Here is a 23,460-nt window from a genome sequence, read left to right as displayed (position 1 = left end):
ATTGAAGTTTGATCATCAAATCAAGGAAAGAAAACCTCGAGTATGCAATGATTATGTCAAAAGACAAGCGAAGACATCGGTTATTGGACAAGAAATGGTTAAAAGCCTCGGTTTGGTGGCAAAACGCAAAAAATTGATTGTTTCGAATTAATCCTCGCTATTCGTCATTGGATCATATCAAGTTTCAAAATTGGATTCCAATTTTAACCTTACTGTTGAAAAAACATAGGAGCAAAATGTTACAATTTGGTGAATGACACAGAAGTATCTCTATTATGTTATATTTTTTGGCTACGCCACACAAATAATATTATGACTATTAGATAAAAGATTAAACATAAACATATCAAAAAAAAAAAAAAGATCGAGACTTTATTATTTAAAAGATATTTTTTAATAACGACATTTCTAACATTTTTTTCAATTAAAATGTATTTTCTGAACTTGTAACCGATTTTCACCTCTTTCCATTGGTAATTGAAAAAAAAGAATGTGATAGAAATTATGAAGAAAAATTATGACAGAATTATAGAGAAATACTTTCTCTTTTGATTTTTTACTTTTAAAAAAAAAACAATTAGTAAGTTAATCTTGCCTCGAGAACTACTCCTCACGCTTACAATTTCTACCTTATTGTATATACATGACAATATCACATTAAAATGCGTTAAAGAACTTGAATTCCATCTCAAAACTAATTAGGAGAGAGTAGAATTCGTCAAGAATCTTATTAATTAGCTTAGTTGATTTTGACTAACGGATATAAGACTTAAAGTTGATCTGAAAAATCAAATGAACTGGATTTGAAAGAAATACGTCACAAGGCCCAATGAGTCAACCACAGAGCCCAGTGAAAATAGAGTCTAACAAGTCGAGAACAAATCCAACAATGGGCTTAGTGAATTAGAGCAGGACTGGCAGTGATTTAGGGCTAACTCTTCTACCACGTTAAAGAAAATAGGTTTTCATTTCAAAACAAATTGATAATGATTGAAGTGATCCAAGATTTCGGTTTGGATTGCTATTCTTAAGAGTTTTTGTAAAAAAATTTACTGTAACGACTTGATATACGTGAGATAAAAAAAATGATTGGAAGATGTATACGCAGAAAACGTAAAAATTTTTCAGCCAAAAAATCACAATCCAAATATTTTTCATAAAAAACATTAATTAATTAAACTGAAATTCTTATCCTAACTAAACCAAAAATCCGGGTGGACCTAGGCGGTGCGTCGGGCTTTCCTATTTTATTGATAAAGGCACCTTACAATTCGTGGCAATATTTATGATTGTGATAACAAACGCAATCCCAATACGTGTGGTTGGTTAAATTATTTCGGCCTTTTGCTTTGGGCCTTAAGCGGCAAATTATAACAAATCTAATTACAGAAACGACCCGATAGGCTTTTGTTTTCGCATCTCTCTAAAATTGCAGTCACGATAAAATCTTGATTTATTTAATTATTTAATTATCTACAACTCCTACAACGGGCCAACTTGAGGAACGTTTGCAAAAAGGGATTAAGTCCCACATACTTTAGTAGCCACCAAAAAGGAATTAAATCTCACTTTGAATTATAGGTTGGGGGTTCGAATCTCACATGTAGTAAAGAAAATTCAAAAGAGATGTCAGAACACTCTTTTGGTTTAATCGGATTTGTATATCTGCTAAAAAGTTCAAAAGAGATGTTAATGCATTCTTTTGGTCTAATCAGATCTGTATATCTGTTAGCCCTTATACAGTCTTTTTACGCTCCTTCTCTCTTTAGAATAATATAAATTAGATTATAGAAATGCTATTGTTGCGACAAAAAAAATAAAAATAAAAAAGAGAGAAACGTTTGCAAGTTTGATTTCTATTGCAAATATGTGGCGTAGTGAAAAGCAAAATGTGACCACCTTCTATACCTTAGGCCTTTGAAACTTGTATGGATTAATTTTGCATACGGTTAAGTTGTAAAAAAAAAAAAAATTTATACGTGTTGGCCTAAATGCATGATACAGTGTGAAAAATGAAAATTTAAGTCGTAGATAATATACTCACAGTAACAGTGTAGAAAGTCATCGTTCACCCTTTTTCAGTAAGCAAAGATTGCCTTTCAGAAAGTCATCGTTCACCTTTTTTAATTTTTAATCCATCTCCACAATCTTTGATTGAGATGGGCTTCTGGACTAAAATAAATATTGAGGAGGAACGTGTCATAAGCTTCACACATTGGGTCCAACATATAATCAATGACGTACTATTTGGTTAGAGTTTAGAATCACTTCAATTTCTTTCTTTGGCCTTTCAGGTTTAAAATTTCTTTGCAAATTGACAAGAATCATGAATTCATAATTATTTAACTGAGCCCTGGTTTTAGGTGAGTTGGTTATACACATCCCAAGTTTTTTGTCAAGTTTGTCTGCTACAAGTTTTTTAAAAACTTTAACTACAATAATCTCAAAAAACTTTTCAAAGTTTTTAAACTATACATTTCAAAATTTTTTTTAAAAACTTCTCTAGTAAGCTACAGTAAAGTTTTAGACAAACACCCAAAAAACTCACTTACCAAACAAGGCCTGTATTTTGCAATCGCGCGCATCCACACACACACATTACATATATATATATGTATATCGGAATTAGCCTTTAAAGACAAAGACAAACTTTCAATAATGAAGCACATGTGAATATGCAAGAAATGTCCAGCAAATTAGCAGAATTCATGTGAACAAAATTAATTTTAAGAACCACAATGAAATTACATTATAATGTACTTTTCTTATGCTCCCTCTGTTTGTATGGTTAATTGCACAGGGAGCTATATAGAATTTCGAAACTTCATCTTCTTAGTCCTTGAAATGTAATTTTGGATTCTAAGTAGTCTATAATTAAAATAAGGGCAAAAGCAACAAGCATGTCTAATTGAATTTGGAGGAAATTAATGGATATATAAACACTTCAAAAAGCAAAAACATTTTTTCAAGGATTAAATTATTACATGGAAAAGTAACGTTTCACAATTTAATGAATCAAATCAAGCCTCCACTTTTTCCAACACTCCTTGTAATCCTCTTTTTTTTTTTTGCGGGAGAGGGATAAGCAAGGAATGTTGAATCTAAAACCTTCTATTTATAATCTCTCCGGCCTTATCAACCTGTAATCCTTCTTCATTTCCCTTGATCCTATATTCCTATTTGCTACATTGTTACTTTTTTTTTTAAAAGTGTATAAAGTTAATCCATTCAAGGTCAATCATGGTGTTGGTAAACATGTAAATTTAAGCCCGTTTGACGTCAAAAGTTGAGACTGGACACGACTTCATTGCCAATCTATGAGAATGGTTTTTTTTTTTTTTTTTTTTGCCCCAGTCATTTTGTTGCAAATCTGGCAAATGAGTGTTGACTTTATACCAATGAGACAATTTAACAGATTTCTTGATTGCCATAAGGAATGAAATAATATTAGAGATTGAGACAATAATAATATTAAAAGCCATGCTTGAAACTCACAAGTAATAGGATCCTTGACGGCCTTCATCTTCTATCCAGCCCCAAGTAGCCCAAAGACTTGAGCAACTGCCAACTTCTTCCACGCCCAACCACCAGCAATAAAGATGAATTAGAAAAATAAAGGGAGATGTATAAAGTGCAGAATTGAAGTAATGTTTCTCGAAAATTTGGTCGAGTTGATAGATATATTAATCAAGTAATCACGAGATTTCTACCAAATGCCACAATATGTGGTTTCTCTAAAAAATTCATGTAGGTGTGTAGTGCACATATCTGATCCGATGGTGATTCAATTTCTATCGGTCCCCGTAGACCTAGTTGGGGAAAAAATGTGCAAAAGGGGAAAAATAGGGGAAAAAATTCAGGGGTAGTGAAAGTGATGCCTTCCAGATTTCTTTGTTTTCTAGATTTCTAGATTTATTGCACTTAGGTTGAAGTTGCCAATGCGGTTGAAAAGGACAGGGATTTTTTCCTCTTACTATTATTGCCATAACATAAAAAATTACAATAAATCAAAATTAAGCTGGAAACATCTATTGAACCCAAAAAAATAGCTTTACTTGTAAAGAAAACTTGAATTCTATTTTTCTTTTTTGATGTAATATCAATGTTCAAAATCTAGGTGTTAACGTGATATAAATGCTTGCAATTGAAATATCCATGAACAGAGGCCACATGTCTGCACTACAGATTTACTCATAATTTGTCAATATCTTGGCCAAACTATTATACTCAATTTGGAAAAAAAAAAACTCTTGAAATGATTATGTGTGAGTTTATTAAATTCCCTAGCTGGCCAATTATTAAATTCACTTACCTGCCAGCTTGTTGGTAGAGTCGCCATATGCCAATTATTAAATTCACATCGCATCTATCACGGGAAATTTTTGCAACTTTTTTTTTTTTTTATCCACGGGAAATTATCTGACTTTTACTGATACACAAGCCTATTTTCCTTTTTTTTTTTTTGGTAAGATGCTCAAGAATTTTACCTGGCTGGAGACTAGTTCTAGATTAGGACAAAATGAATTACAGATCAGTAAATGTAAGCCATTTGATAGGAAAGAAGAACATCAAAAGTCTAGATGGGCACTCCTTTATGGATTATCAGCATTATAATTAAACACTTAGGATAAATCGATAAATGACAAGTGACACCCTATATATTTTCACTTTTTTTAAAAAAAAATTACACTTGAATTTCGAATAAATGAATGCATCGAGGCACCCGATAAACAATTTCTTGGATCAATTGGTGAGTTGAAATGTTATTCCTTTCTACAATTGGCTTGAAACCGCAGATCAATCGCAGAAAATTGATTTGTCACGTAAATAAGCTGCAGCCTGAAGTATGATGTTGTATGCAATACAATCATTCACCAAAATATAACAACAAAAAGAATTGGTACACATATATAATAGGGCAAATCACACTTTACTCCCCCTGTGATTTAGTATTTTATTACATAACCTTCTCATGGTTTCAAAAGTTATACATAACCCCTTATGGTTTCAAAAGTTATACATAACCCTCTCATAGTTTGGATTAAAGTGTCAAAGTGACGGAATTTGCAATCCATAACGGAGTCAACTAAAATGTCAAAAATACCCTTATGCAAAGTTAAAGATTATTTATTAACTATAAGGGGATTATGTATATATATTGAAAATTATAAGGGGGTTATATGGTAAAATATAAAATCATACGGGGGTTATATGGTAAAATATAAAATCATACGGGATTGGAGTGTCATGCATATTATATTTATATATTATGGTCACTTAAGCCATTTTAGTTTTTAAACAAGAGTAATTTCGATATTTTTATAGGTTCCGTTATGGATGATCATTTCCATCACTTTGACACTTTAATCCAAATTGTGAGTGGGTTATATATAGTTTTTAAAACTAGAGGGAGATTATGTAAAAATTAGCTATATCACAGGGGGTAAAGTGTAATTTGCCCTTTTTAACATTGTGCATGATATGTGTATAACATAAAATTTCTTTAAATGCAGTCTCTAGTTACAAGTAAACACTAGATACTCAACAGTTTTTTTTTAAAATATTTTCTTTTTAGTAGTGGAGGAATGAGACTTAAGAAGCAGAGAGGGGCGGGCAGGGGATCTGAACCCAAAACATCTAATATTCAATCAGGTTTTGTAATTTAAGAACCTCAATTTCGAACCTGACAATTGCATTTTCTAAAGTTTGTCTCAACTACGGAGTTTATTTCATTCCGACAAGTAACAAAAAAAAAAAAAGCTTGTCCAACATCAATTCATCAATCGACTGTCCACCCAACATGTCTTTGAGTTTGAACCACATATTGTCCCGTTTCTGTTGTCGAACAATTATTGCAATTCAGGAAGGAACATAGGCTTTGATCAGCAAATGTCAAAATGTGCATGTAAAACGGGAAGGTTCTACGACTAAAACAGATCGCTGTAAAATTATTTTGGACATTCATGTAGTAGCACTAGAGAAGCCAAAACCCAATTTTGGTGGTTGGAACAGAATGTTAAAAAAGTAGGCAAATTTAGCTTTGGCATATTAAAATTCATGTAAATTTTCCATATTAGGTTGCCAAATTTTTAACCACAAACCCTAATTATTCTTCTCTCTTTCTTTTTGTTTTCTGCCCCGGGGGAAGGGGGGGGGGGGTGTTGGGGACAGCATGCCAGACAATGGGTTCCCAAATAAATGGTATATAGAAAGAAGTTTAGGATTTTGAAAACGAAACTTCCCTCGTATGTCTACAAACTCTCGTCATTATTAAGCTGATGTTGAATTGGAGTTCACCTATCCATGTATATCAAATGCACCAGATTGCAAATTGTTGTTTGCCACAATAAATACACCTGAAGCTTCTTGACTAATCATGTGAAGTTTCTTACAAAATTGATGCTCTTATATGGAAGCATTGAAATGGATGGTTAGGTAGTAGCAAATACTCCCTCCGTCCCACTTTGATAGTCCTGTATTCCTTTTTCATCTGTCCCAAATTGTAGTCCACTTTCCAATTGAAGAATGTAGTTGTATTTTAATTTTTCTAAAATACCCTTATTCAATGTAAGTAGTTGTTACTATAAACCTACCCCATTTAATGAGAGTTGATTCTTTTTTTACCATCAATTCAAGTTCCCATAAAATTGTACCATATTTAATGTGAGGGTATTTTAGGAAAATAGCAATCTAAATTTACTTTTCCAATAAAGTTAACTATTTTTTCTTAAACTGTGTGAAAAAAGAAACAGGACTATGAAAGTGGGACGGATGGAGTAGTAATTGTATAAATAAAACAGATATATAGGTAGGCTGTGCGGAACTCAACAATTTTGGTACGGATTCATTGTCATATGCTTATGGACGGAACTTCGGCATCTTTGCACAACTTTATTTTTCCACATAAAATTGTTTCATTCGACAATTTGGATTTATGTCACTATTAACCTCTTAAAGACTCAGCTCAAAGAGCATTTTTTAGATTAATACTAAATTATTTGTCTAATGTTACATCCTAATGGAGACATATCAAAAGCATAATGGAAGTCTACAAGGCACACGTCTTTTGTCTACCCAAAATGCACATATGTTTTTCGTCCGCACCTTTGGACCATGTAAATTTTGTCTCAATAGAGACGGAACTAAGTTTACTATTTTGATGGGTTTTTTAATTGGAATAAAAATATTCTATAATTTCTTAATTGGTTTTTTTTTCTCCAGGGTTGAGATGATTTAATCATGTTTTACATCAGAGTTAACACAACCGTCACAATTGTGGAGCAAAATTTACAAATAACGTCAAAAGTGCGGAGGATGGATGAGTTAGGTGGTTTGAGGAAAAAAATGTAAATAAGAGGTTCGAATTTAATCCCTTCAACTCATAGTGCAAAAAAAAAAAGGACCGTCAAATGTGTGACCATGTCCAAAATTGTCTATGGGCATATTTGTAGAGTAAAATTTCCCCACTAGCACTATTTGTTAGTCATTTTCTCGAAGTACAACGAGCTTCTACAAATCTTGTGAAAGTCCAAAATATATATCCCACTCTATACTTTATTTCACAGTTAGCACAATTTGGTCATGCAAGCAACAAAATACTGATGAATAGCACAGATAACCCCACCACCATTTCTGCCCCAAAAAAGTGCAAACTAGACAACAAAAAAAAAAAAAAAAAGAGCCAAAGAAGGGGTAATTTGTGAAGAAACGAACAACGACAAGAGAAAGCTGTAGCTTGAATCCATTTTCTAGATTTTATATTCTCTCTGATTTATTCAATCCTTCTGAGGGCTGTGACTTCAATTTTAACCTCAAACGTCAAGGTTAAAATTTCTTTGTACTCTTTTATGGAATACGGACTTATGATTGATATAGAAATATTTTGGAAGCAAAACTTTTTCTGTTCTGTAATAACACAAGAATTTGTACGAATGGAAACTAGTCTCCACTCTTCAGCTATATTTGAAGGCCATTAAACTAGGTTTATATCACTTTTACACCTGTGCAGTTGCACCTTTTTTGTCATAGCAGGTTCTCTTTAACCTAATAGTACAAGAAACAACCAAACCAGAAGCAATAAAGCTCCAACCAATGGCGTTTGGGCTGTTGGCCACCACTAAAGATTTTAAGTTTTGGTGGAGTGGAAGGTTAAGGGTTTATACCTTATCTTTCATCACTGTGCCACTATATGTAATTTCTCTAAAATTTATATTGATGCGTAATGTACCTGTCTAGTTTGATGGTGATTCAGTTTCCATTGGCTCTCCAATTAGCGCAATGAAGCCTCTCCTCCCCTAGAATAGACTAGAAATAGGAATAGAAATAGACGTTGCTGTTTGACCCAAAAAAAAAAAAAGAAGAAGCAATAAGACTCCAAAACGTTTAGTAATTAAACAACTAAAAATATCGTTGACATTTGTTAGTTATCTTAAAATTAAGTCACCGATTAGGTATGCTTTAACACTGCAATAACATAACTGAATATTCTGCGCCCTCGGATTCTAAAGGAACAAAGTCAGAATTGAAAAAAGAAAAAAAATGAAGTGAGAAAATTACTAAACTAGCACGATTAGTCCTTTTTTTTTAATGTTTCCATCCCTTTTTATTCCCAACCATCAAATTCGAATGCTGAACCTGATAGTAGAAGACTCTAATAACTTTCTACTGACCACTGGACTAACCCCACTGGTTTAGCGCGATTAGTCACTAATGAAGTTTCACTTCACAGTTGCATCAATCTAATTTGCAAAGGTAAAAAAAAAAAAAAAAATTAGCTTTCTAATTTACTAGTCAAATATTCTCAAGATCCATAAGATTAATAACTTGTTACACATATGTATGAACATACGAAGACAAAAAGCAAAGCACATGTGTGCAATAGTATGCTTAACCCAGATCATACCAATCCAGAATTAAAGCCTCCACTTTACAAGAAGTTTACTAAATCTGACTCATCCAGCCTTCGATGGTGACCCTTCATCAGAAACACTATTAATATTCACCTAGAAGAGTTGCTTTCTTGATGATGGACTTGCAACTTGCAACTAACCAATTGTGTTTCTGTGTCCAACATAATTTTAATGCTAACACTAAACTTGTTCTGATTTGTAAGTTGTAACCAAGTCTTCTGTAAGTTGGGATCTATGATTAGTCATTTCTTCCGGGCAAGCTTTTATGTCAAATAATCCCAAAGAAAACCTTTTAATAGCCCTTGTTTTTGGTTACCACTTACACTTGGCATGTGTCTAAAATCATCTCATTTAGAGTGTAACATAAGAGTATAAAGGATTTATCTATTTGGTAGATATTATACTAAATCTTCTATCCCTTATTATAAAAGAAAGAAGCAGGGATACTGTATCTGAATTTGTTCCAAGGAACAAATTTTGTTTTTAATTTCTATCTTTTGGGCAAAAGCTACAGGTTTAGAAAATCAACAAGCCCCTAAAAAAATAAATTTTAGAAGCAAAAAAAAAATTGAAAATTTTAGAAGCAAATTGAAAATTTTCAATTTGAAAATTGAAAATTTTGGCATGATTGTCGAGTGAGCCTTTTCCTCCAGACTCATCGACTCTTCATCAACGGAATCCGATTTCTTCTTCGTCAACGGACTCCACAGACCCTGTTGCTTTAACAGAGCCCGCATCTTGATCTGCCATAGACTGAAACTATTTCTCCCGGTGAACTTGTCGATCTTGATGTTCAGAGCAGACATGTTGTTGCGTGATCCGAGCCCTAGGACAAACCTAGAGCTCTGATACCAGTTTGTTATAACAGATGCAGCGGAACAGAAGAACAAACAAGAACAGACAAGAACAACTTGGGGAAAATCAGATTTTATTAGGGTTGTAATCGGAATAGTTTACAGACTAAAATAAGGTGTATATATATACAACCAAACAGACTGGACCCAAAATAGGCCCAAAACAAGACCCGAAATAAAACAGACACGGTAACTAATTCAAGGCATCTCAACACTTACTTCACGTAGTGTTATGAAAAGATTATAACAATCTTGATAACTCTACAAATCCTAAGTGAAAAGCGGGAGTAAAGAAAAAAGTAAACCACATTTTGCAAATATTTCTTTATTCAAAAAGTCTAACCTCATCTCACATAATACATTATATTCAATTCCTAGATCATTTAAATTGACTCCTTACTTAGTTTTATAAATAGCCGACTAGTAAAGATGCATTTGTTAAAATAGTTTCTTCACAACTTACTTAGCAAAGAAAAAAAGGAAGTCCAAACATTAAAATATGATGCCTTGAAACAAACAATGGCCTAAATTTTGCTATAAAGAACTGCCTTAAAATTTTTTATTTATCAAGTAATGCTGATATTTTATTTCTTTTGTCATTTAATTTGTTTTGTAAATCAAATAGGGCCAGGCAATACAGGATGTTCATTAGACCTTTTGTGCTTACATCACCATTTGTTACCAAAATATATTTTCTAGAGGAAGTTTCAATAATTTTTCAAATCTCAAGGGAGGCGGCTGCAATTGTCAGAATCCTTAGGGGATGTTTTTGAAATTATCCCTAATTAACATTATTGCATCTTTGTGTTTAGAGAGTTTTCTATATTAGAAAAAGAAAACTTATGCCCGAGACCCTTCTTAACGAGTACCAAGGGTACCCCTTAGCCAAACTAAGTTATTATTTCTCCTACTAAGAAACAAGCATAGTTTTGGATTGATAAATGTCGAGGAAGGGATTAATCTACAATTTCTAATATCAAACCCTCATCTTATTCATTTATATAGATATCGCAATATGAAGCAATATCATTTTGGAAACATCAATTAATTTCATATGGCATACTGATGGAGAAATAGGAATCTAAAATGTAGTTTCAAAATAATAATTACAATTTTAGTAGGCAATCAATAGTAGTGGGCATCTCGGTCTTATAACATGAATTCATGTATTGGCAATGCTCGAGATGAGATTTGTACATCCACTAGTAGTGGGAGCTACTGGTCAGGGAGTTGAACTCCACCTTGATAGATCAGAGTTCAAATTTTAACTGGTAGGTTTAGGGTAGAAAGGGAATAAGGGAATGGGAGGTAAAAAAAAAAAAAAAGAGGTTTATATGAATTTACTTGAGCTAGACCATTCATATAAATTGCGAGTACTAACCAAATATAGAAAAATTCTAAATAAATAATGACTTTATGGCTAACCAATTATCTGACTCTTTTACATATGAACCTATTTCGGTAACTAAAGCTGAAAATAATTCACCTACCAAATATATGTCAATCGTCCATTACTGACTAAGCTTGAGAAGATTGCTTAAATAAGATGAGAGGATGATTCAGTCTTCCCAAGACAATAATTTGAGAGTGACTCATCCCTTTTTTCCTTAGTCCACAGCCAAATAAGCTGGAGGGCAAGGAAGTTGCATGTTCGCAGTGCCATTTTGAAGTCAATTATATAACACCATGTGTTAATTTTCAACACTAAGGGTCCGTTTGATTCAATGTAAAATATTTTCAACGGAAAATGTCTTCCATGGAAAATTTTATCAGGGAAAATAATTACCTTCTCCATGTTTTTCCCACTGTTTGGGAGGAGATGGAAACTACAAATCTTTAGTGGGCCATTGCACGAGTGGTGGCTTTTGTTCTAAATCTTAAGGCTGGTGGGGGAGCTTGAATGGGTAGTCTTACAACTTGCGAGGCGGACATGGAAAATAACTTCAATTCATTTATATGGGAAGTCATTTTACACCATCTAATGTAAAATATATTCGGTAGGAAAAAATTTTCCCAAACCAATAACCCAACCAAACAATAGAAAATCAGGAAAACATTTTCTGGAAAATATTTTCCTTCCAAACAAACAGACCCTAAATGGAAACAATCTTTGGTCTAAATAAACTTGACATGTATGCACTATGTTTTTTTGAATACTTCTTCAAGATTTTCCCCTTTATCCTCAAAACACAATCCTCGACCTCTTAAAGTCTTGCAATTATGAAAATCTTATATGAAGCCAATCCAAATTTTTTCCTTTCAGAATGTTCAAAATTCGTTAGATTTTATAAACCATTATTTCCCTTTGCAGGCTATGAATACGAAATTGGAAGGAAATCTTGGAACATAATGAAGCAGATTGAAGAGTATCCGAGCTCTAAAATGTCTGTATCTTTAATATGATGTATGCTTGTTAAACTGCATTTCTTTCTCAAAGGTCGTATAAACTATAAAGTATCCACAATAAGCTAGTGTGCTGGTTTAGTAACACTACTCTTTCGTAGTTGGTACATAGACCAACAAAACAAATGCAATTGACCGCATCCCTATTTAAGACTTTCGTGTTCATTAGCTACCTCATTTTGACTTCAATTTTTTGCCACTCTAAATCATGGTATAAAAAAAAATCCAGATATATTAGGGGACAACAGTAAACCGTGTATACGATTAATTATTGTACAAACGTCCAATATCACAAAGTCTATATGTGCCTATATATGCGCCTTGCGTCAATACGAAACTCGCATCTCCACTCACACACAAAGGGCATTTTCCCTTGGTTTCCGTTTCACGGCATATCATCGAGTCACGGAACAAATAATGGAGTTTTTCTATGTCTCTTTGCTCTGCTTGTTTTTGCTTCTTGTTACACTCTCACTCCATTTCCTCTTCTACAAGAGCAGGTCAGCCTTGTCCGGACCCTTACCGCCCGGTAAGACCGGATGGCCGATGGTGGGAGAAAGCCTTGAGTTCTTGTCCTGTGGGTGGAAAGGCCACCCTGAAAAGTTTGTTTTTGATCGCATGGCCAAGTACTCTTCCCATGTTTTCAAGACTCATCTCTTAGGTGAAAAAGCAGCCGTTTTCTGTGGTGCGCCTGGTAACAAGTTCTTGTTCTCAAATGAGAACAAGCTTGTTCAGGCATGGTGGCCTGCCTCTGTTGACAAGGTCTTCCCGTCTTCAACCCAAACTTCATCAAAAGAGGAGGCCATCAAGATGAGAAAAATGCTCCCAAACTTCCTCAAACCTGAAGCTTTGCAACGATACATCGGTATCATGGATCATATTGCTGGACGACACTTCTCTTCTGGTTGGGAAAACAAGGATCAAGTGAAAGTTTTCCCTCTTTGCAAGAACTACACGTTTTGGATAGCTTCCAGATTGTTTGTGAGCGTCGAGGAACCAACTGAAGTTGCTAAGTTGCTCGAGCCATTCAACGTTTTGGCATCCGGGCTCATTTCTGTCCCTATTGATTTGCCCGGAACCCCTTTCAACCGTGCTGTTAAGGCCTCTAACCAGATCAGGAAGATGCTTGTGGCCCTTATCAAGCAAAGGAAAGTTGATTTGGCTGAAGGCAAAGCATCACCTACAAAAGATATCATGTCACATATGCTTACAACAAGTGATGAAAACGGAAAATTCATGCATGAATTGGATGTTGCTGATAAGATTCTTGGATTATTGATTGGAGGCCACGATACTGCTAGCTCAGCATGTACTTTCGTTATCAAATTCCTTGCAGAGTTGCCTGAAATTTATGAAGGAGTCTACAAGGGTAAGGTTTTGATTGATTCATTATTGGCATCTGTCAAATTTTTGCTTATTTCTAAAAATAGTGTATTGATGGAACTATAAGTAGAATTGCACCCAAGTGAATTAAGGTTTCCTCTACGAGAAGTTATTTATGAGCATATTTTCAAACAAGAATTAACGCTATCTTTGCTTGTATATTTTGGAATTGGTCAAAAATTGATTGCAATAGTGGAAGGCGGTTAGACCTTTTAAAAAAGATTCTAGTTAGCCCTCAAATTATTAGAAATTTCAATTAAGTCCTTGAACTTTATAAAGCAAATAAATTTGGTCACTTTGGTGTGAGTCACAAATTTAAAAATGAATTCAGTTTAACCCAGGTTTCATATTGTTTTCTTTTTTTTTTTAAGCTTCATATTCGTGCCATAGGCTTCTTTCTGTTTTGTTTATTTTGCTTTTTATGTGCTTCCAACCCCAATCAGGTTTAATATGCTAACTACTCACAGCTATTTATTCTAAATCTGTGGAATTCATGAGCTACACCCATTAAATGCACATCTTCCAACTGGAAAAGATCGTGGCCAAAAAAGATCAGATTTTAGCTTTTTAAGTGCCTTTCTTGCACACTGTTTGGATAGAATGTTGTTTGAAATATTATTTGAAATAATTATTGTAACACTTTTTGTGATATGACGTATGTGAGATAAAAAGGTGATTGAAAATATAAAAATGTGAATTAAAAAATGTATTTATGATATAAACAAAATATTATTTGAAAAAATGGGATATCCAGACAATGAATTTTTATTGGAACTCATAAAGGACTATTGAAGTTATCGCATGATATTATTGACAAAGGCAGATACAAAACTTTGACTCCATAGGGCCAAATTTTCCATTACAATCAGTGAAGGGTATCTGTGAAAGACTTGCTAAAGATTTTGATAGACAAGTACTCTTTTTTCTTTTCTTTTTTTTCAGAAAGTCCAATTTCCTTCTTGCAGAGCTTGCAAAGAGTAAATTAGCATAAAATTACCTAACCCACGTTTCATTTTGTTTCTTTTTTCTACAGAGCAAATGGAGATCGTCAAATCAAAAGCACCAGGTGAACTGTTGAACTGGGATGATATTCAGAAAATGAAGTATTCATGGAATGTTGCATGCGAAGTATTAAGACTTGCTCCTCCGCTCCAAGGTGCTTTTAGAGAAGCTCTTGCTGATTTCATGTACAATGGTTTCTCAATTCCAAAGGGATGGAAGGTAAAAACAAAAGTAGTATATGCATATACATACATAATTAACAATTTATTTTTGTCTAATTTCCTAGCAAAGAAAAGAAGTGTAACATGCGGTTCGAATCCTGGATCTGGCGCCATTGGGAATGGAAAGGCGTGGAGAGGAGTGGGAGGGTTAAAAAAAAAAAAAAGTGTATCATGCAATCTTTATATATACTTATTGGCTCACATAATTACCGAATTATTGTTGTCTCTAAAATAATGCAGATATATTGGAGTGCCAATACGACACATAGAAATCCTGAATGCTTCCCAGAACCACAAAAATTCGACCCTTCAAGGTTTGAAGGAAGTGGACCTGCTCCTTATACATTTGTACCTTTTGGTGGAGGTCCTAGAATGTGCCCAGGAAAAGAGTATGCCCGCTTGGAAATACTTGTTTTCATCCATCATGTTGTGAAGAGATTCAGGTGGGAAAAAATAATTCCTGATGAAAAGATTGTCGTGGATCCGATGCCCATTCCTGCCAAGGGACTTCCAGTTCGACTTTTTCCACACAAGGCCTAAAAATCATCGTAGTTCTTGCGGTCATCATAGCTAAGGCAAAAAAAAAAAAAAAAAAAAAAAGTTTGTCTAATATTGGAAGTTTCTGCTTTTTTTTTTTTCTTTTGTTTATATTAATCTTGTAAGCTGGTGGAAGGCATTTAACCTCCTCATAAACATGAAATGTATAATGAACGGAAACAACTACATTTACTACTATGTGTTTGCATCAACTGTTGTGATAGCATCTTATCACTTGACTGCATAGCATCTCTAGAATTTCCACACCAAATTTTGGTGGTGATATTAATGTAAAGTAGTTGTCAATGCCGACTCACGTGATATTTTAGTTTGTGAGGCATCAACTTCCTTTTTCTACCTGGGAGAGGGTTGAAAATTGGATAGTAAAGTGGACGAGGGACAAGTAGAAAGTTCTGATTTCAAAATCTTTCACTTTCTTTTCTGCTTGTGAAAAAAAAAAACTTCCTTTTTAACATGTTTGCCTTAAAATTTAAAAAATGAATAAATAAAAACTTCTTTTTCATATTTCAGAAAATAATAATTACTCCCAAGAAGTCAAGGACAATAATTCTCGGTCCAACAACTTTTATGTCCAGACGAATGGATAATTATCACAAATCCCTTTATTTTCCTTGGACTTAAATGCATGAATTAACAAAAAATATTACACATGCCAAGTCAAAATAATCTTCGACAAGTATGATTGCTTTTGATGTTGACTTGATAGTAATCAGGATCTCAGGTGGAGCGAGAAAAAAAAAGAAAAGAAAAGAAAAGGTGGAGCCAAGTGTTAGGTTGTCCACCCCATTTATTTCTCTGAAGTTTTCTTCAAGCACCCCATAATGTTTTCTTTCTTTAAAATTCATCTTTTGATTAAAAACCAATTTGTCAAGTCAGTGCACTTTGAATAGATAGGCTACTTGGTCCAGTCAACAATGGGGCACTGCCTTGGTATATGACCATTTCCTGATTGAAAAGTTGGCCTATTCCCATTGCAACTATTTTGACCTATTAGGCAATAGTGTGTTAACTGGTAATTTACCAAACCACATTTTGCGTTATGATAATGTAGCAACCCCTAAGTGGTAAGGTGATGGGATTACTTTATTCTTCTAATGGATTTCATTTCTTATGAAAAAAACACCTGATTCTTAATTGTCTTTCCCTCTCTCTCTCCTTTTTTTTTTTTTTTGGTTTTTGAGGTAAGATATCTTAAACCCCCAACAAATTTTTAGCCCCTTGTAGTACTCCTTGAAATTTGAATTGAACCAGCCGACCGCATGAAATTAGCAATTGATATCAGAATAGTCCAGTTGTCATTTTTCGAAAAGGGTTTTTCTAACGGGTGTTCTTAAGATACTCGTTAACACACCTAATATTCACCTATCCTACTATCTATAGATGCATACTAACAATTATTATCCTCTCTTGCATTTATATACTTTTCCTATTTAATTTTGTCTATCTTCCTTTGTATTTATTTACTTTTTATAATTAATCTTATATTTTTAAAAATATAATATCTGAAATATATTTTAACAAGTACTTTATGGCACCCGTTAGGCAGACCGTTCGAAAAAAATCATGTGTAATATTTGCACATGACATCTTGACAAAATTACCCCCCTTTATTGGTAAGAACATAAAGTCCCTTGTCTTGAAGCTTTTCTATACAATTTATTGTGAGAGTCCTTTCCAAAAGAGTACAATAGAGTGTCCCCATTTCAATGGGGAAAGATAATCCAATGGACTCCAGTCTAAATTAACAAGTACTAGAATAAATGGAGTGTCCTAGAGCGATGATATTTGACATAGATGACTCTTTGAAAAGTTTGCTTGGGATCTAGGACTTCTGGCAACTGCACTATACAGTAGACTAAACTAATCAATAATTCAATATAAACACTAAGATAACACCATGTAAAAATATAATAATTGTTTTATTTATTGAAATTTGTACTCCAAATTCAATCCCAATGGTGGCAGGGATTAGGAAGAAGAAAATTTAGAGGGAAAGAAGCCTCAAAAACCTTACTTTCTTAGAATTAATTATGCACTGAAATAAGCCAATTAATTGGGCCTTAATTTAGTGTTGAAAACAATTTATTTTTAAATCCCACAAATAGGATGTTCATGTCTTCCAGTTGGGAGTTATAATTCCAATTTGGGTTATTACCGCATCTTGTGCATGTTGTTTTACTTAAAATCATATCATTTTCTGGAAAGAAAAATGAATACCAAATGATTATTCATGGTGGTTGATTGTTCACTGAAGAGTTTACCTTTGTTCTTTATGTAAAATTGACTTTGGCGGATTTGGGAAAGCTTATGAATGTTGGACAGTTGGCTTCGTTGGTTGGTCCCATCATAAGCCTTTTGCAACATTGCCATTCATTATCAAATTCTGAAAATGCGTACGAGTGATACTTATCGTGAAGTATTGAATTGCCAAGAGAAGTTTTAAAGAAAATTAAAAAAAAAAAGAGCCCAATTGGATTGCATTTTCTGGGGAATCTTTGGAGAAACAATTACTGTAATATTTTTTAGGACGCAACGTATGGGTGATAAAAAATTAATTGAAATATATGTAAAAGGAACATTCACAACAAACGTAAGAATTTTTCTCCGAAAAATCACTGTACTCCGAACAAGGAGTCTTCTAGCAGTAGATTGCTAGTACATACTTTTATCCATCCCAGCTCCCAGTTGAATTCCTCTTTTCACCAGAAATTTTACCACATCAAGTGCCTATGATTACTGGGTATATCATATTAAGTGCCTATGACTACTAGGTATGGTCATCTTTTCATCACCAGATGCAGCTTCTTTTTCTGTTTATATATGTTGAAAATGACACTGGGACAAAATGGCTTCAACTTCATAGAGTTAAGTGGTGTTTGTTAGATGGATATGAAAATCAGGAATGAGTATCAAAATCAATTATAACCACACCTATTGTTTGGTGTACATAGTGGGAATCATTCCATGCACCAGAGGAATTAGGAGTTGAGTTTCAAGGGCAAGGGGTACAAGACTAGTAAAGTTCTACATTAAAAGTCCTCCTAAAGTTCTACATTATCACAGATGCCGGATTTATTGCTTGCCTTTAAAATCTAGAAACAAGACAATTTGTGCAGGTCACATTTGTGCAACTACTATATACACTAGAAACTAGTAAAGCCAATTTGGGGAGAAAAAAGATAACCTGGAATCAAAAAATAATTGATGCTTTTTATAGAAGACGTGTAAATGCATGGTTAATATTTTCCTTCACAATTAAGCTATATAGCTTTCAAGAAGAAGAAGCAAAAAAAAAAAAAGAATACATGTTACAGTTTGTACTTTGAGAATGATAAAGGAAATGATCGACTGGAAATAGATATGGGTTTGTCTATCGGAAAAACTGTGAAGAGGAGCACTTAGCAACTATTATTACAAAGTTAGGTTTATAATACACCCCCCTATCTAATTAATCCATTTCACATATTTTGACGTAGAAAAATAACTAAGGCATCAATCCTTTTTAAGTATAGTAACTACTCTAGCTATATTTTGAGAACGAGAAAGATAAAGATTGATGACCCTAAAGATAAAAATGGGTGGAGGAAGAGAGGAGGTTTGGGAGAAGACAATTTTAAATGGGTTAATTAGGTTTGATGGGTTATCCAATAATACCAATTTAATTATTGGATAATTCATTTATACCCATATACAAAAATTTAAAATACCTATACCCATCTATTCATGGGCGGATATGGGTAAATTTAATTAAATGGATTTGTTTGCCACCTATAGTCCTGACTTTCCTTGAGATTTGTTCTAGCTAGAGAGTTTACCTTTCTATCTTTTTGTTACTATATTCAGCTATTATTGTGCTATCCTACTGCCGTCGAATCTTGTTTTTCTTATGCGCAGAAATTTCATCCCATTTATGAGAACCGATTTCAATTTGTACAAATTAGAGAGGGACTGTGCTTAATCAAAGAGCTGGAATGAATGACAAATATTGATTGATAAAATTCTCCATTGTAAATTTGACAAAGATCAAGACAAGACAGAAAACAAGAAATTCTTGATTGTGTTCCATATGCATTTCTAGTATGCTAGTCAAAAATAACAAAAAAAAAAAAGAAAAATCTCTTCCAGATCAAGGTGGTCCAGGACTTATTTTGACGCCTTAAAACAGTTCTGCGGGATCATTTCTACACCAAATATTTCTCCCCTTCTTCCATCTAATTCGTTTAGGATTTAAGCATTATTCATTTGGCACATTAGAAAGATTTTTCTTATAAAAAGAACTCTTTTAAAGGGAAATGAACTAATATCCTTGATCGTAGATGATTAGTACTAATGTACCATGTTACAAATTGCATCATGCACATTTGTTACTTCCTCTTTTTTAATGAAAACAAGGCCACGGGCCATGCTTTTGTCAGTTTGTGACAAAATTACATTGGGATGGGTTAAATCCACAGCCCTAAAGACTAAATCTACATCCCTAATGCATTAATGATTTGTATGACGAGCATTTGATAATTTGCCCTATTAGCATCAAAAGTTATACCAGATGTGTGTTTAGGTTTGATTTGATCACACTTTCTGATAATCTCAATAAGAAATTTTAATTGTTTCATTTGGACAAAATTTATCTTTATAATGAGTCGTGAAAAATTGTGTTTGAATAGCATATTATTCACACAAATTGATCTGCTTGTATGGTAAACATATTTATCAATCACATTTTTATTTCAAATACATCACGTCAAAAAAGTGGTACAATTATTAATTTCCTATCCAAACACGAAGTTCTCTTTGGTAAAATCGAATTGAGCTTTCACAGGAAATCCACTGCCCCCCCCCCCCCCCCCCATTTTGTTCTCTAAAAATTTTAACCCGTCCACATGCCATAAAATGAGTAATTGAAATATAGGGTTGGTCTACATTTGAGATTCTGCAGAGGGACAAATCAGTTTAACAAAAGCCACCACTGAATATTGAAACATTTTGTGGTGCATCCAACTGTGCCTTGTGATTAAAGTCAATTATTAGGAAGGTATATATCAATATTTTGACCATCCCCTTTCACTTACTATCCTTTCAGATCTTTTGCAAAAGAATAGAAGCTTTTCCCACATATGAACAATCTGATGTAATGCAAGCGTTGCACGGAAGATTTTGGTTGGACTTTGGATATTGTCTCCTGCAGTAAATTGTATTTGGCTACAGCACTAATGATTCAGAAATAGCACACTTGAATCAGGTCTCTAGTATTGATATCTCTAGATAATTTTCTTGTGATCACCTGAGTTCGATAGTATGATTTACTCTTGGCCAACTTGAACAGGGTACATGAACATTAAAGACAAATCATCTGGAATATTGGGAGCATTAAGCAGTATCGAGCATTTTACAGTCTCCTTGATGTTCTATGATTCGCTAATTTTTTTGGCTAAATTTATTCATTAATAAACCAAACTTGTTTCCGAGCATTTTGGGCATTTGTTAGAGCCTGGTCTATTTCCATTTTTTTTTTTTTTTGTCCAAAGTAAACTTTAAGCCTTACAAGAGAAAAAAGGCAAAAAAGAGGACTTAAATATTGAACTGAAACCTCACAATTACCTAGTTAATTTTCCTATCGACTGAGTTGGGTTTTGGGAATGATATCAAAAGAAAAGTTTGTTGGTTTAAAAAAAGAGAAGAAAAGAAAAGTTGTAGAGTTATACTGTCATAATCTTATTTTTCCCAATTAAAACTGGAATAGCTAAAAATAAAGCAATTTTGAGTTTTACTGTTGATCCGTGACGCTCAATGAGCGGAAATGGAATGCTTTTTTCACATTTCATTTTGGGTAAAATACCAAAAAAACTCCCTGTGGTTTGACAAATGTTTAATTTAACTTCCTCTAGTTTGAAAATCTATACTATAACTCCCTGTAGTTTCGAATAAATTAAAAATTGGATAGAAAGCATTAAATCTAATGGTTGTACTACGTGAAATGTCAATATTGCCCGTACTATACGTGAAATACTTTCCATTCAATTTTCAATTTAATTGAAACCGTAGGGAACTATATTGTAGTTTTTCAAATTAGAGGGATTTAAATTGAATATTTGGCAAACTTCATTTATATAGGGGCAATATAAACATTTCACGTATAACTGTTATATTGGATGCTCTCTGTCCAATTTTCAATTTAATTGAAAACACAGAGAGCTATAGTATAGATTTTTCAAATAAGAGAGACTTAAATTGAACATTTGACAAATCACAACAAATTTTTTTTGGTATTTTACCCTTTCATTTTCAATCAGACATTGACACTAAGGAGGGGTAAGTGAGGATCAATAGACATACCAATGATAGTTCTTAGATTTTACCAATTAGATAGAAAATTATTACTATTGAAATTCTTATGCATTGAAGTCATCAATGTCAAAAAAAGATGTGTACACCAAGAATGTAGGAAAGAGTAGTCGTTACATTTCAATGTTGGTTCCCTCTTAAATGAAAGAAATTAATAGCATTGCATTAATGGGCACCAAAATTCGTTATGGACTATGGAGAACTCAACTAATATGTTGTGTTGTCTTGTTGTGCTTTAAATATATCTCCTTTTTGTAGTCATTCAGGACCCCCATATGAGACCCTGATTTAAATATTTTGGCTGAGAAATGAACAGCCAACCAATTTTTTACACAAATTATGGGTTACAGGTGGTCAGAAAAGCAATGCTTTAAAGACCGGCAGATTGAGTTTGGGTTAACTATTTATTTGAGTTTGGGTTAACAAAATATTAGAGACATGTGACAGCTGTATAAATAAGGAACAAAGACTACTTTGGGAACAGAAAATGCGAAGCCCCTTACAATGGGGCTAACGGTATAAAGCTAACTCTTGTACATGACACATAGATTGTTTCTCAGGCTTACCTAGCTAGGAAATAAACCTGTTTGGAATGCGATTTTTTGCAAAAATATTTTTTGTAAACATATTTTTCAATATTTTTCAATCACCTTTATACTTCATATACGTCAAATTGCTATGATATATTTTTCTACTAAAATTGCTAAAAATAGCAATCCAAATGTGGGGCAGCTAGATCCCCTCTCCCCTGGAAAATTTTATCCCTTCATTGGCCAATCATTGGTTGTTTGTCTAGATTAGGATGGGTGGACATCAAAATGTTCTGAATGATTCCTGTGTGGATATAATACTAAATTAAAATAATATTGTGAGATGTATACATGTTTTCAAATGAGCTTTAAGCGAATGTTTTTATACCAAGTCGGTGAGTAGATTGGATGAGTTTCTATTTCATGGTTCAACCGATTGATCATCTAAAATAATGTTTACTTTTTTATTTACTTTTATATTAATGATTTGGATACTTGTAAAATATTAAATAAAAGAAGTGACAACAGGCTCAATTGTCCACTGGTTCAACCATCAAATTCTTTTGTTGTTTTTGACCGATTCAATCAATTTTTTATTGAGTTTGGCCAATTTTTAAAATTTTTGAAATCTATTAGACCAATACCATAGCTACTGCATGGTTAATCAATCAAACCAATCGATTCGGTCTAATTTTTAAAACACAAGCACAGAACAACAGTATGTTTTTCACTGTTTACAGAATTTATTTTTTGTGGGGGTTGGGGGTTTTTTGGGGGAGGGGAGGAGGCTTGGGATTTGGGGACATTTGGGTAATAATTCGGAATCCTATCCATGCCACTTAGATCCTTTTTTTAAATCTTAGCATTGGCCCTTTTTTTTTCTTCTCTCTCCACCTTTTCTCTGGTATTCTTTGTTTTCCTCTTCTGTTCCCCCTTTCTTTTTGGTTTCTGAATCTCTTGGTTCTTCTCCTTCCAAGAAACCTTAACCACTATTGTTAGTGGTGGCAACCAGGATAAAGCCATAATCTTTTTAGTTTTTGCAAAACCCAAGGCATGTCTAACTCCTCCTTTTTGCATGGATAAATCCACCTCAATTTTATCACAACCAACACCAAATTCACAATAATTACACGACAATACTTCATAAAAAAAAATCATTAACTTGTTTGAAAGCCTTGACCTTTGTAATAATATCATTGGGTACCTTCATGGATTTCACCAATTCCCACTTTGTACTCCAAAGTTTTCAGTTAAAAAC

General features: G+C 33.5%; 1 protein-coding gene across 1 annotated transcript; it reads left to right on the top strand.

Annotated features, from left to right (window-relative positions):
• The first annotated feature begins 12,495 nt into the window (after positions 1–12,495).
• On the top strand, positions 12,496–15,521 carry LOC113773237 (beta-amyrin 28-monooxygenase-like). Its single transcript, XM_027317837.1, has 3 exons — positions 12,496–13,535; positions 14,583–14,770; positions 15,013–15,521. The coding sequence occupies exons 1-3, from the start codon at positions 12,584–12,586 to the stop codon at positions 15,310–15,312; spliced, it is 1,440 nt and encodes a 479-aa protein (XP_027173638.1). The 5' UTR covers positions 12,496–12,583; the 3' UTR covers positions 15,313–15,521.
• The last annotated feature ends 7,939 nt before the right edge of the window (positions 15,522–23,460 follow it).

Source organism: Coffea eugenioides, chromosome 6, assembly GCF_003713205.1.
Source record: "Coffea eugenioides isolate CCC68of chromosome 6, Ceug_1.0, whole genome shotgun sequence".
In the NCBI taxonomy this organism is placed as follows: Eukaryota; Viridiplantae; Streptophyta; class Magnoliopsida; order Gentianales; family Rubiaceae; genus Coffea; species Coffea eugenioides.
Note: the sequence above shows the minus strand (reverse complement) of the source record. Positions and strands in the feature narration are given on the sequence as shown.

What these genes read in the sequence shown, in the direction of transcription:
- LOC113773237 (XM_027317837.1), top strand. Translation starts at nt 12,584, where the DNA reads ATGGAGTTTTTCTATGTCTCTTTGCTCTGCTTGTTTTTGCTTCTTGTT. An exon ending in TTATGAAGGAGTCTACAAGG is followed by an intron (nt 13,536 to 14,582) that starts GTAAGGTTTTGA and finishes TTTTTTCTACAG; the next exon opens with AGCAAATGGAGATCGTCAAA. An exon ending in CAATTCCAAAGGGATGGAAG is followed by an intron (nt 14,771 to 15,012) that starts GTAAAAACAAAA and finishes AAAATAATGCAG; the next exon opens with ATATATTGGAGTGCCAATAC.